We start from the raw sequence: 10,992 nt of genomic DNA on the forward strand, positions 1-10,992 counted from the left end.
TATGTTTGGCCTTAAAAGTCATTAAATAGTCTTAAACTTGAATTTCTGAGGTCTTAATCTGAGAGATCTTAAGGTTTTATCTAATTTAATGTATCCGTCTTTTTAAATACTGAACCTAATGCTGTCTTTTTACCTCATCCTTGCACTTACTAGCAGCATGTAAAACAGCATTACTCACTCCAATAACCATATTCCTTTATAAAACCTACCTCTGAACTGGACCATGTGTATTTAGTACAAAGCCTACCTCTATACTTTATACCTGCTATGTCATAATTCTAAGAAAATTATGTAGCAGGAGCCAGAAGCAGGTTAGCTAACGCAAAGACTGGGAGCTAGTTGGTGGCTACCAACACCTCTAAAACAAAGTTAAACAAGCAATTTGAAGATGTTACCAAACTCGTGACTGGACTTTTTCACTATTACTTAGTGTCAACATTTCCCCCGTCCCTCTACAGATACCTCACTCTGCCGGTAACGACCAATCGCACGGTCCGTTGCAGCAGAGCTTACATCCATCTCCGCACCCTGGGAGTCAATCAGGGCAGCAGCTACACCACAGCGGGCCTCCTCAGCCGTCGCGACAAGCTCCGCCTCCTCAGCAACAACAGCAGCAGCAGCAGCAGCCCGGCCCCAACAACCATCCCCACGGCGACCTGGCCTTCAACCCCTCGAGCAGTTTGGACAGCCAAGCAGGGTCGGACATGCCCGAGCCATCTTTAGACGTGAGTCCTGACAAGCACCGGAAATGCTCAAAGCCAGTCTTAAAGGGATAGTTCTGGTTTTGAACCCATGACAAAAATAAAAATTTTAAAAAATCGCTTTAAATAAAATAATGTGTGTTTTCACTGCCTGACCAGATTTTTTCCTTCTTCCTTGCAGCTTCTTCCAGAGCTGGCTAACCCAGACGAGCTGCTGTCGTACCTGGACCCTCCTGACCTTCCCAGCAATAGCAACGACGACCTTCTATCGCTCTTCGAAAACAACTGAGGCAAATTCAGACACACATAAAACTTTTCTGACTGCCTGCAGAGAGCCCGGGGCGGTTGCTCAGTACTTGATAAACGCAAAGATGCACTCCCTTTCTCTTCTTCCTCTTGTACAGTTTTCATTGGCCAGCGCAGATTGACTGAAAGAGGTTCAAAACTCAAAGACACGGCGGGACGCGGGATGCCCTCTCATCCCGCGGCGATACTTTTTGAACTGTGCAGCTATACTCAGTTGATTTTTTTAACGCCACACACAGGTGTATGTGTGCACATTAGGAACGTGTTGTAGCATTTTTTATTCATGTTTTGTTTCCTTTTGAGACGTAAAAAAGGAAATCACTGTATAAAAACAGAAAAATTACTGAAAAAAAAGAACCTGCGCTATCTGGCCAGTGTGCATTATGTCCATATTGTTAGTCCAATCTGAGAGGCTTCCTGGTGTCACAGCTCCATTCCCTGACTGGTCTGGTTAGTCGCACTGTTTTTTGTCCATCACACATCATTTAAAAGCACAAAGAGATTTTGGCAATGCAAAAAAACAAAAAAACCTTCACAAAAGAAAAAAATTAGATTGGTGTTTGTCTCCTTGACAAAAATGTTTTTTAAATGATTTCTTGCTCTTTCTGCCAAACATTTTAAAAGCGATTTTTGGGAATGATTGGCTTCCACTTTTTTCACAATTTGATACGAACATATTTTTGTCAAAAAAGAGATACCCTTGCCTCTCAGTCCTCTGAGGGTTGACAGCTGGAAAAGGAGATTTTGGCCCCACTGAAACAATTTATAGCATACCTGCACTTCTACATTGTATAGCTATCGTCCTCCCGCACAGAGGAGTGATTTTAAAAGGAAAAGAAAGGTACAATATGAGAGATCGAGGGTTCCTGTAACGATCCTGCTGCGTTTTTAATGCTTGCTGCTACAACTCCTTCCGCGCCGTCTGCTCCGCACGAGCGGTCGGCATCGCTCCTGTCGGCATTTTTGCAATCTCTCTCCCTGTTAAATGATGTGCTGTTTAAGTAGTCTGCAAAAGTGCATGTGTGCCAAGCCCTTGTCTAGTGCTGTTCCAAGTGGTGAAAAAAAAAGTTAGCGTGGTTTTTACTCTCTTTGTTTGTACGTTTTTGTTTTTTTTTTTGTTTTTGATTTCTGTCAGATTTAGAATGATTTATTTAACACTAACATTGAAGGGATAACGCCGATATCTGCGATACATTCACCGTGTATCTGCCGGATAGACTGTATTATGTTTGTTTGTTCTCCTGTTTTTTCGTTTGCTGCATAATTAAACTATCCATAAATCTTTTGGGGAAACCGCTCAACATCACCAAAGTTAGAGGGATGAGAATGGAGACGTTTGTGTTTGCTCGGTCCTGCGTAAGACTGCGAGAAGCGTGAGTGCGAGTGTGTGTGTGAGACTGTGTGTGTGTGTTTCCATTAGTGTGATGGGAGGTAATATTGATTTCAAAGATATAAGGGGGAGGACAAATACAGTTTTATCCATCACTGCTGTTCAAGAAGTGGTTTTTAAAGCAGTATTGGTGCAGACCTTTTTTGCCACATTTGTTTTCAATTTCACTTTTTGAGAAGAGTGCTGTTCAGTATGCAAATGTATTATTTTTTAAGAAATGCTATTGTACTGTAAATATCATTGTGAATATTTTTGTATCATCTTGATAATGTTTGTCCTTTTGATCATTAGTCGTCCAAGCTAACCACGTATGCCCCCCTCCACCCGAACTCCCATCTAACCACTGACTTTGTTTGTAACCAGCATACGGCGGGCTGTCAGTCAGCCGGTCCAAATGTCTCATAAGCTATTTCCTGCAGGTCATCGTGCTTTCTAGTCACTTTTTTCCTCCCGGTGCACTCTGTCAGACGGGTGTCCTCCTCTTCCCTGCGTCAGCTCGAGGTGATTGTGTAGCATCATGTCAGTTTTTCAGATGTCAAGCTCAGTCTGACGCAAGGTTTTTCTTTTCACGCTCCGATGTATTTGTTTGAGAAAATGATCAATGTTGTCTACTCAGAAGTTTTATGTTAACATTTCATCAGTGATACTGAATAACGAGTAATGGTTTTTCAAAAAAAAGATGCGGTATCAGCTGGCTTTCAGTGTAATTAGTGAGCTATGTGAATATCATAATTGTTGCTAATTGTCAATACACAGTGGTATTTTAAAGATATATCACAACCATATTTTAAAGAAATCCATGATATTGTTTATATTTTTGTTATAGAAAAAGTGGCTTTTTTTAAAAGCACGAGACCATATACATTTTTATCCCCTTTTGTTTTTTTGGTAAATTATTTTGTACTGGTTTTTCTTATTAATCTGTAAGGCTAGAAATCCAATTTCTTTCAACTGTAGCATTGTGCTGATTTAATTCGCCGCCCTGGTTTTATGTCGACTTTATTTTAAACGTCATTTCTAAGAAATATTGTTTGTTCCAGTTCAGCACACACTGACATGTTGTTTCATATTTCTGTCACAAAGAGACATCAAATCAAAATAATCCCTCTTTTAACGATACACTGCCACGTTTTCGTTTTTTGAACGTCTGATTCGAAAACTTTTCATCAGTCCCATGGAGGTCGTCGTCATTTCATCTTCTGTTCTCACTTTCAAGTAAGCCAATTTGGTGTATAAGGCAGCACCCCAAATCTGTAGTTGCACAATCACAATAAAGGGCCATTTCTGTGGGGGGAAGTTGTTTTAAAAAAACAATAATAAAAAACAAACAAAAAAATAAAACACAGAGAGTAAGGGCACGCTTATCATTCTGGCCTGGAAATGATGTTGAGGGCAAGGCTAGATCAAACGTCCCAAGGATGCCTGTATATATGTAAATGAATATAGAGACATGTGAACAGAAATTTATTCATTTTCCCTGGGAATGTGCATTGTTTCTTCAGAATAATAAAAAGCTTGCAACCCCTCTACTGGAAGTGGCTGAATATGGAAAATGAAACTTGTTAGTTAGTGTCTGTGGGTATCTCTCAGCATTTTCGTTCCCCCTGCTGTAAAATACTTTCACCTCTTTTGTTAGGGGAACTGGGACAGCTATGTTTTACATGTAATATTTAGCCTAAGTGTTCTAGTCTGTCACCTGCATACTCTGAGGTGCTAAAGCTGAAAAAAAAAAGAAAAAAAAAAAGGAAAAAATAAACAAGGTTACAAAGAAAATCGCTCGGAGGGGTGGGAGAGAGGCGGTGGGAGGGACGGGTCCAGAAGATTGTAACCGAATCCATAGTTTGTACAATTTTTTGATATCATGAGCAGTTGGAAAAATGATACAATCTAAGGTGATTCATGCAATGTGGCCATTGTCTCTATTGTGTACATTGTATGTACAATCATTTCATATTCTAAACTGGTCAGAAAATAAAGGAACTAATTGTGATTTTTAGTCTTGCAGAACTGTATGTAGTTAGATGATGTGACAACCTAATATTTATCTAATAAATATGTATTCAGATGATACCTGTATGTTGCTGTGGTCTTGTCTATTGTGTGCTTGTGTCTATTAGGCCTGCTTAACTCTCACAGGCTGTCTATCCAAGCAGGAAGTGTAAATTATGGGTGCGTTTTGATTAATGTAGGTTGAGGTCAGCTTGCCATTGTGTGGTTTCGATATAAGCCGATATTAATTAACACAGCTGAATAAGTGAGACGAACCTGCTCGTGGGAATGATGATTAATTTATCATGCAGTCTGTCAAGAAGAAATTAAAAGAAGAAATACAGTAGAAAACGTTATGAGAAAATACTAAAGAATACAGAAAATATTCAGCAGAACTCAATGGTGACACCAACATCGCCCACTCAAGAAAAACATTTTATACTGCTAAAACTTGAGGTAGAAGTTAGAGAGTAGAAGTAAGAAAAATGTAGAAATACACATACACTACCGCGCAAACATTTTTGAATCACTCATAAATGTGCTCAAGCCAGAATAGAAAGAGAATAGTAGGCCCTTGTACTCAACTGAGCAACAGAACAGAGTCTCTAGTTTCAGAAACAGACGCCTCACATGTCCTAAACTTGTTGTTTCATTAAATAGTAACAGCAAAACACCAGTCTCAATGTCAACAGTGACGAGGCGACACCAGGATGAGTAGCAAAACAAAAAGCTATATCTGAGATTAGCTAATAAAAAGAAGAGATTAAGATTGGCGAAAGAATATAGACATTGGACAGATGAAGACTGAAAAACAGTGTTATGGACAAACAAATCAAAGTGTGAGGCGTTTGAATCACTCCACGCAAATTTACACAAATGTTACTGCCTGTTTAATATTTTCCTCCTGAAATGCAGTAGACTGGAAATCTTAATTAGCACAACAAGTACAAGTACCTCAAAATAGTACTTGCGTAGAGTGCTTTTACATAAGCACATATTTACATTAAACAAAACGTTAAGTGTCCTCAGATGATGCCAAAGTCTTTGAAACAAACAATTCCAAGTCATATTTCTGCATGTGTACACATCTTAACTTTTTGTTTACCCATCAAACTAAAGACCCCCTCAGACCTGTTGAGCCATGCCCACCTTCAGTGATCTTCAGTTTATCCCAAGTGCTACAGTATGGAAACACCCTCCCAGTGAAAGTGTGTGCGTATGTGTGTGTTAGTATCAAGACCAGACAACGACAGCTTTCCTCTATTGCAGTCTGGATTCACTCTGATCCTTGGGATCTTCTCCTGCAGTCGGAGATCAGCAGGTGGATCTGATGGTGACTCTGCAAAGTATTTACCTTCACAGAACATGATTCCCCATAATCCAGAGTCTATGACTTCCTTCCTCGGTACAGACCTTTGCAACACACCCAGTGACCAGCCTTTACTATTTCTGATCTGGACATCCCAGCTGTGAGTCCCTGAGATAAAGCCCTCAAAGCCTAGGACAGACCAGGGATGATCGTGAAACCTCTCTGGATTATCAGGAAGCTGCTGTTTCTCTCCGTCTCTGAAACGAGTCAGATCTTCAGACAGGATGAGATTTGGAGTGTTTGGATCCACAATCACAGGAGTGCAGAGACCGTGTGCTTCACCTTGATCCAGATGCTGAAGGTTAGGTTGCCCAGGTTGCTTGGCCTCGTCTATCAGAGCTCCTGAGGGCAGCTTTGCAAGCTTTACAAGTTTTGCAGGAGTGAGATGTCCTCAGCTCTCAGCTCCTCCTCTGTGGGTCTGACTGTGGCTGAAAGTAGTGGTATTTCACTACTTCAGTACTTCCCTCCTGTACCTGTCCTACCTCAACTGAAGTCACAACTTTGTAATGAAGTAAATCTTTGTCTGCCTGTCTAAGATCTCTATGTATTATTAGAAAATGACATCACCAATGTTATGCCTTGGTCTACTTTTATTTATTTTCTTTTTTTAATGAGAATTTTGAAGTGTCTGTTCACTCTAAACATTTTTAAACTGTTAAATATTGCCTTACAGTTTGTAAATTTGAATTTTTGTAAATAAAAAACAACAACATGTGCTATTGCTCTGACTCACGTTTAATCTCGCGAGATTTCAACCGCGGCAGCTCGGGGGGGATGTACTTCCGGTTGCGTGAGAACAACTTCCTCATCTCTCCTATGTATGTAAGCGTGACTTTTCGGTGACTGCTGAGCTGAAGGAGCTGACTGAACCACACCAGACTGTAAAATGTTGCTTCTATCGAACCGGATAAAGTTCTGTTCGCTGGCGTTCACCGCCGCTCGTATGTACAGCAGCGGCCCAACGACCGCCAACAAAAACCCGACGGTTTACTTTGACATTGCTGCAGACAGCGAGCCTCTCGGCAGGGTAACCTTCGAGGTGAGTCTACATAACATGCACATGGTTTCTTATTATTTCAGCTTTGTAACGCACTTTGACTTTGAATGAATGAGAAAACAGCAGCTGCTGTACGCCCGGCTAAATAAATTTTTCTCACGTCATTGTAATAAGGGTTCACTCACTGACACCAATGTGTTACAACTTGTTCACATTTAATTTGACCCTCGGGCATTTTGTTTTTCTTTGGCAGCTCAACGCCGAAGTCGTGCCAAAGACCGCAGGTAACCAGTGTCCAATGTCTCTTATGATTTTATTTCATAATATTTAGTGAATTTTGCTGATAATCCTTACATTTAGCTTTCTTAAGGGAGGTTTTGAATGCTGGGCTTTCTACATATTAATGAAGTAATGATACAAACTGAGAAATATTTATTTATTCCATAACTGAATAAACAAGCTGTTCTCAGAGGAAATTAAGGTCCCCAGAACACTGTTTGAAGCTAGAAAGGTGGCAGGGTCCGCCACATGTAAACAAAGTAAAACAGTATGAAACTGTGTTGTCCTTTTAAAGTTCAATTTGTTCATTCAGTCAGGAAAACAGAGGTTGTTTATTTAGTATGTTTGGGCATTAAAAAAAAATCAGTCTTCCCCAATACGTCATATTTCCATGTTAATTAAAAGAGCTATATTTATCTTCCTCAAAAAGCAAACACAACCAAACCTATATAAGTCAATATTGAAGCTAAAACCTGATTTTAGAAACCTTAAATCCTTAATCTGAGATTAACTAGCTACTTAATACAGGAGGGGACATGCAGACAGCCTTCAAGGCGGAGACTGTTAACGGTTTCAGAATTTGTCGAGTACCTGATTAGCAGGTTTCCCTGAAAATGTTTTCATCTCCAGTTTTATGTTCTCACGCAGAAAACATTCTTTAATAACACCAAAGAAGGTGGTCACATTTTTCTTGTCCAGAAAGTTTAATTATCAAGTAAATTTAGTAACTCTGCCCTAAAAACTACATGAAATATCCATTATCTAGTTATAGATTACTTAGTGTGCCGTGATGTGTTGATGAATAATATTTCAGGAGAGCACTGATTATCAGAGTGAGAATCTAACAAACTTTTTCTTGTAGAGAACTTCAGAGCGCTGTGCACAGGGGAGCATGGCTTTGGTTACAAAGGATCAATTTTCCACAGGGTGATCCCTCAGTTCATGTGCCAGGTAGGCTTCTCCTTCTTTCTTTTGTTGTCCACTGTGCAGCTACAGTGTATTTACCGTGATGTGTGTGTTTTTCAGGGTGGAGATTTCACCAACCACAATGGAACTGGAGGGAAGTCTATCTATGGATGGAAGTTTCCTGATGAGAACTTCAAGCTGAAGCACACTGGACCTGGTAACCATCACATTGTGTTTGTACACTGTAACAGTGCTGTCTCATTAGTTAATGCTCATTCTCTCTGAGGATTATTTGCGCAGAAGTATATTCCAGACAGGCGAAGTCAGCTAATACATTTTCTTTGGATGTCAGGAGAAAACAAGGAACTACACAGGGAAGTCGCTGAGTGGATTCCCCATTTTATGTTATACATTCAAAAAAAACTTTATTGTGTCAGTCCAAAACTCAGTCTTTCCAAACAGGACAGTGATGCGCAAACTGCACCATCACAGTCGACAAAGTGGGAAAAAATGAGGCTGTTTAACATTGTACATGAGATAAAATCAAACAAAGAGCAGGAACAGATAAAATACTTTATTCACTTAAATAATGAGGATCATGTAAAAGTTGTGTTGCTGCTATTGTGTGTGCCCCAAAATAAACCTAATACTGTACATACTGTTCTTTATTACATGGTCTGTCTTACTTATCTTTACCACCAGGTGGCAGCATTCTGCAAACAGTGTTATAAATTAACAGTAAAGTGTCAGATGATGTTTCCCTCCACAGGTGTTTTTTACAACAGTTTTTTCCACTTGTTGTAGTAGTAGAGGTCCGGGTGTTAGAATGATCATTAATCATGTTTTCGTTGCTGCGTTGTAGGGATCTTGTCTATGGCCAACGCTGGACCCAACACCAACGGATCCCAGTTCTTCATCTGCACCGGTAAAACAGAATGGTATGTACAGTGAAACACGGCAAATGGTGGTGATGCTGCTGTGGTCGTTTTATTCCCATTGTTTGCCTTTTTATAAAATTGTTACTGGATGGCCTGTTGAGTCACCTGTAGAGAGCTTTCAGTCTGTCAGAGTAAAGAGACATAAACAGACACTTATACTGTATGAATAAAGTATGAAGGATTAAAATTGAATGCTTCAAGGGTTTAACTGTACACTGTGAATGTTAAAGCATCTGTATATTTGTATTATTACTAATAATGATGAAGTAATAACTTTGATTTAGCGTTTTCCAAAAACAGAATTACAAAGTGTCATAAAAACATTAAACAGGGCAAAGCAGTAAAATACATAGAGAAAAGTGCCAGTAAAGAAAGTATTACAGGGGCCATTGCAAATATGAACACACAAACAATTCAATTAATCAAACAAGCACACAATAAGTAAGATTAATAAGTATAAACCAAGATAAAATAAAGGCAAAAAACAAGAACTAAAAGCAGCTGATTAGTGTGTTTTGATGAGCGATTTAAAATGGAGCAATGTCTCCGCACTCCTTATCTCCTCTTTTAAAATGTAGATCCTGAGACGTGTGCGTGTTCTGAGGCCTTTTTTTTAAACACAAGTACACAAAACACGACAAACGAGAACAGGACAAACAACTCTGCCTAAATCCTTTTGAGTGTTGTGGTGCTGCTCGGCCCCCGCAAAACACTGAAACATCCAGTAAAATGTTAGTTTTGCAGGAAAAGCGTAACTGTGTAATTTCAGTTGATTATTGGTGCCTATTTGCATCTTTTAATCATAGTGTAGGATGTGCAGCAATTTACCAGGGATACAAAAAGAGGAGTGCGGAGAGTCACCACCGGGATCTTTGCAGCCCATAGTGAAAAAAATGGTAACATTTCCCGTAGCTTCCACCCAGTTTATTAACTTTGGTAATGCCATCCAATCTTAAAACTCTGCTACCTTTGGAAGGCTTTTGTTATCGTAGCCGTTTTTTTTAACGTGGGTTCAGCAGCGTCCAGTTATTATTGAAATGCTGGGAATACATTTCTCGCTGGAATGTTTTGACATGACGGCAAAAAGAAGGTGAAGATTTGACCGACGGCCTAAAACAGCAGAACCGTTAGAGAAGCGGTGGCATCACCCAAAAGCCATGAGTCGAACCCCGCTGGGAACACCTCGGATTGCCCAACGGTCCGGGGGCAGTGATAACAAACCTCTTCTTTCTTCATTTAGGCTGGATGGCAGGCATGTTGTCTTTGGCAGCGTGAAGGAGGGACTGGACGTGGTCAAAAAAGTGGAGTCTTTCGGTTCCCAGTCTGGGCGAACCTCCAAGAAGATCACTATCACAGACTGTGGAGAGCTCGAGTAGACTCCATGTGAGCGGAGGAGACGGTCGTAGTCTCATCTTCCTGCTGTAATTTCAATGTGAGAGTTTGAGTGAAAGAAGCTCTTTCCTCAGTCACGGCACAGAGTGCTGCCTCTCTTTACTGACAGTTGATTATCTCAGAGTCACACTCTGTTTTTCTGCTGGTACTTCAAGTCCGGGTTAGTTTTGCTTAGAAGCAACTTATGCACTTAACCTTGTCATAAAATGTGAACTTGTATTATAGGATAGAAGACAGCGGGATGGCGGGTGCTATTGTATGTGAAATAACTATTAATACAGTAATATACATTGAAACTGGTTTGGAGGAGGGGCATGCATTTGCAAAAAAATAAAGTCATTTTTTCTAAATATGTGAGCTTGTTATTGTCATGTGTTCTTATCCTACATGAACTTCTTTAATGTCAGTGTTACAAAAAGCCTTTAAAGGTCCACCGTGTGCCATTTAGACTGATCTACTGGCAGGAACTAAATATCGTATTCATAAACTGTTATCGTCAGTAGATAAGAACTAAGAACAATGTGTTTTCCTCAGAATGAGTCATTTTTGGGTGCTAACCCAAAAGTAAGCATCACTCTGCCTCTCTTGATAAAAAGTCCCGGGGATCTTTCAATTGGACTTTGGATTATTGCAGAAAATAAACTGGCCAACAGAAAACAAGCAGTGATCGTGAGGAGAAGGATGGTTCAGATGGTTGCAAACTCCAAACATGTTGCTATGCCACT

At 40.0% G+C, this 10,992-nt stretch overlaps 2 protein-coding genes across 7 annotated transcripts in view; both read left to right on the forward strand.

Moving 5' to 3' along the window:
* LOC311250290 (zinc finger MIZ domain-containing protein 1-like) overlaps positions 1 to 4,465 on the forward strand; it is a 125,298-nt gene extending 120,833 nt beyond the window's left edge. For all 6 annotated transcript variants that reach the window (XM_084341908.1, XM_084341909.1, XM_084341910.1 and 3 more), the window contains 2 exons: positions 459 to 725; positions 883 to 4,465. In XM_084341908.1, the coding sequence (XP_084198034.1) occupies positions 459 to 725; positions 883 to 990 (375 nt within the window). In that variant the 3' untranslated portion in view covers positions 991 to 4,465. The remainder of the gene's footprint in view (positions 1 to 458; positions 726 to 882) is intronic.
* Positions 4,466 to 6,544: 2,079 nt separating this feature from the next.
* Positions 6,545 to 10,619, forward strand: LOC311249947 (peptidyl-prolyl cis-trans isomerase A-like). Its single transcript, XM_084341394.1, has 6 exons — positions 6,545 to 6,794; positions 7,006 to 7,036; positions 7,894 to 7,982; positions 8,058 to 8,154; positions 8,800 to 8,875; positions 10,116 to 10,619. Exons 1-6 carry the CDS (start codon positions 6,642 to 6,644, stop codon positions 10,249 to 10,251), a joined length of 582 nt encoding a protein of 193 aa, XP_084197520.1. The 5' UTR covers positions 6,545 to 6,641; the 3' UTR covers positions 10,252 to 10,619.
* Positions 10,620 to 10,992: the final 373 nt, after the last annotated feature.

The sequence above is a fragment of the Pagrus pagrus genome (genome assembly GCF_965226575.1).
Source record: "Pagrus pagrus genome assembly, chromosome: 21".
In the NCBI taxonomy this organism is placed as follows: Eukaryota; Metazoa; Chordata; class Actinopteri; order Spariformes; family Sparidae; genus Pagrus; species Pagrus pagrus.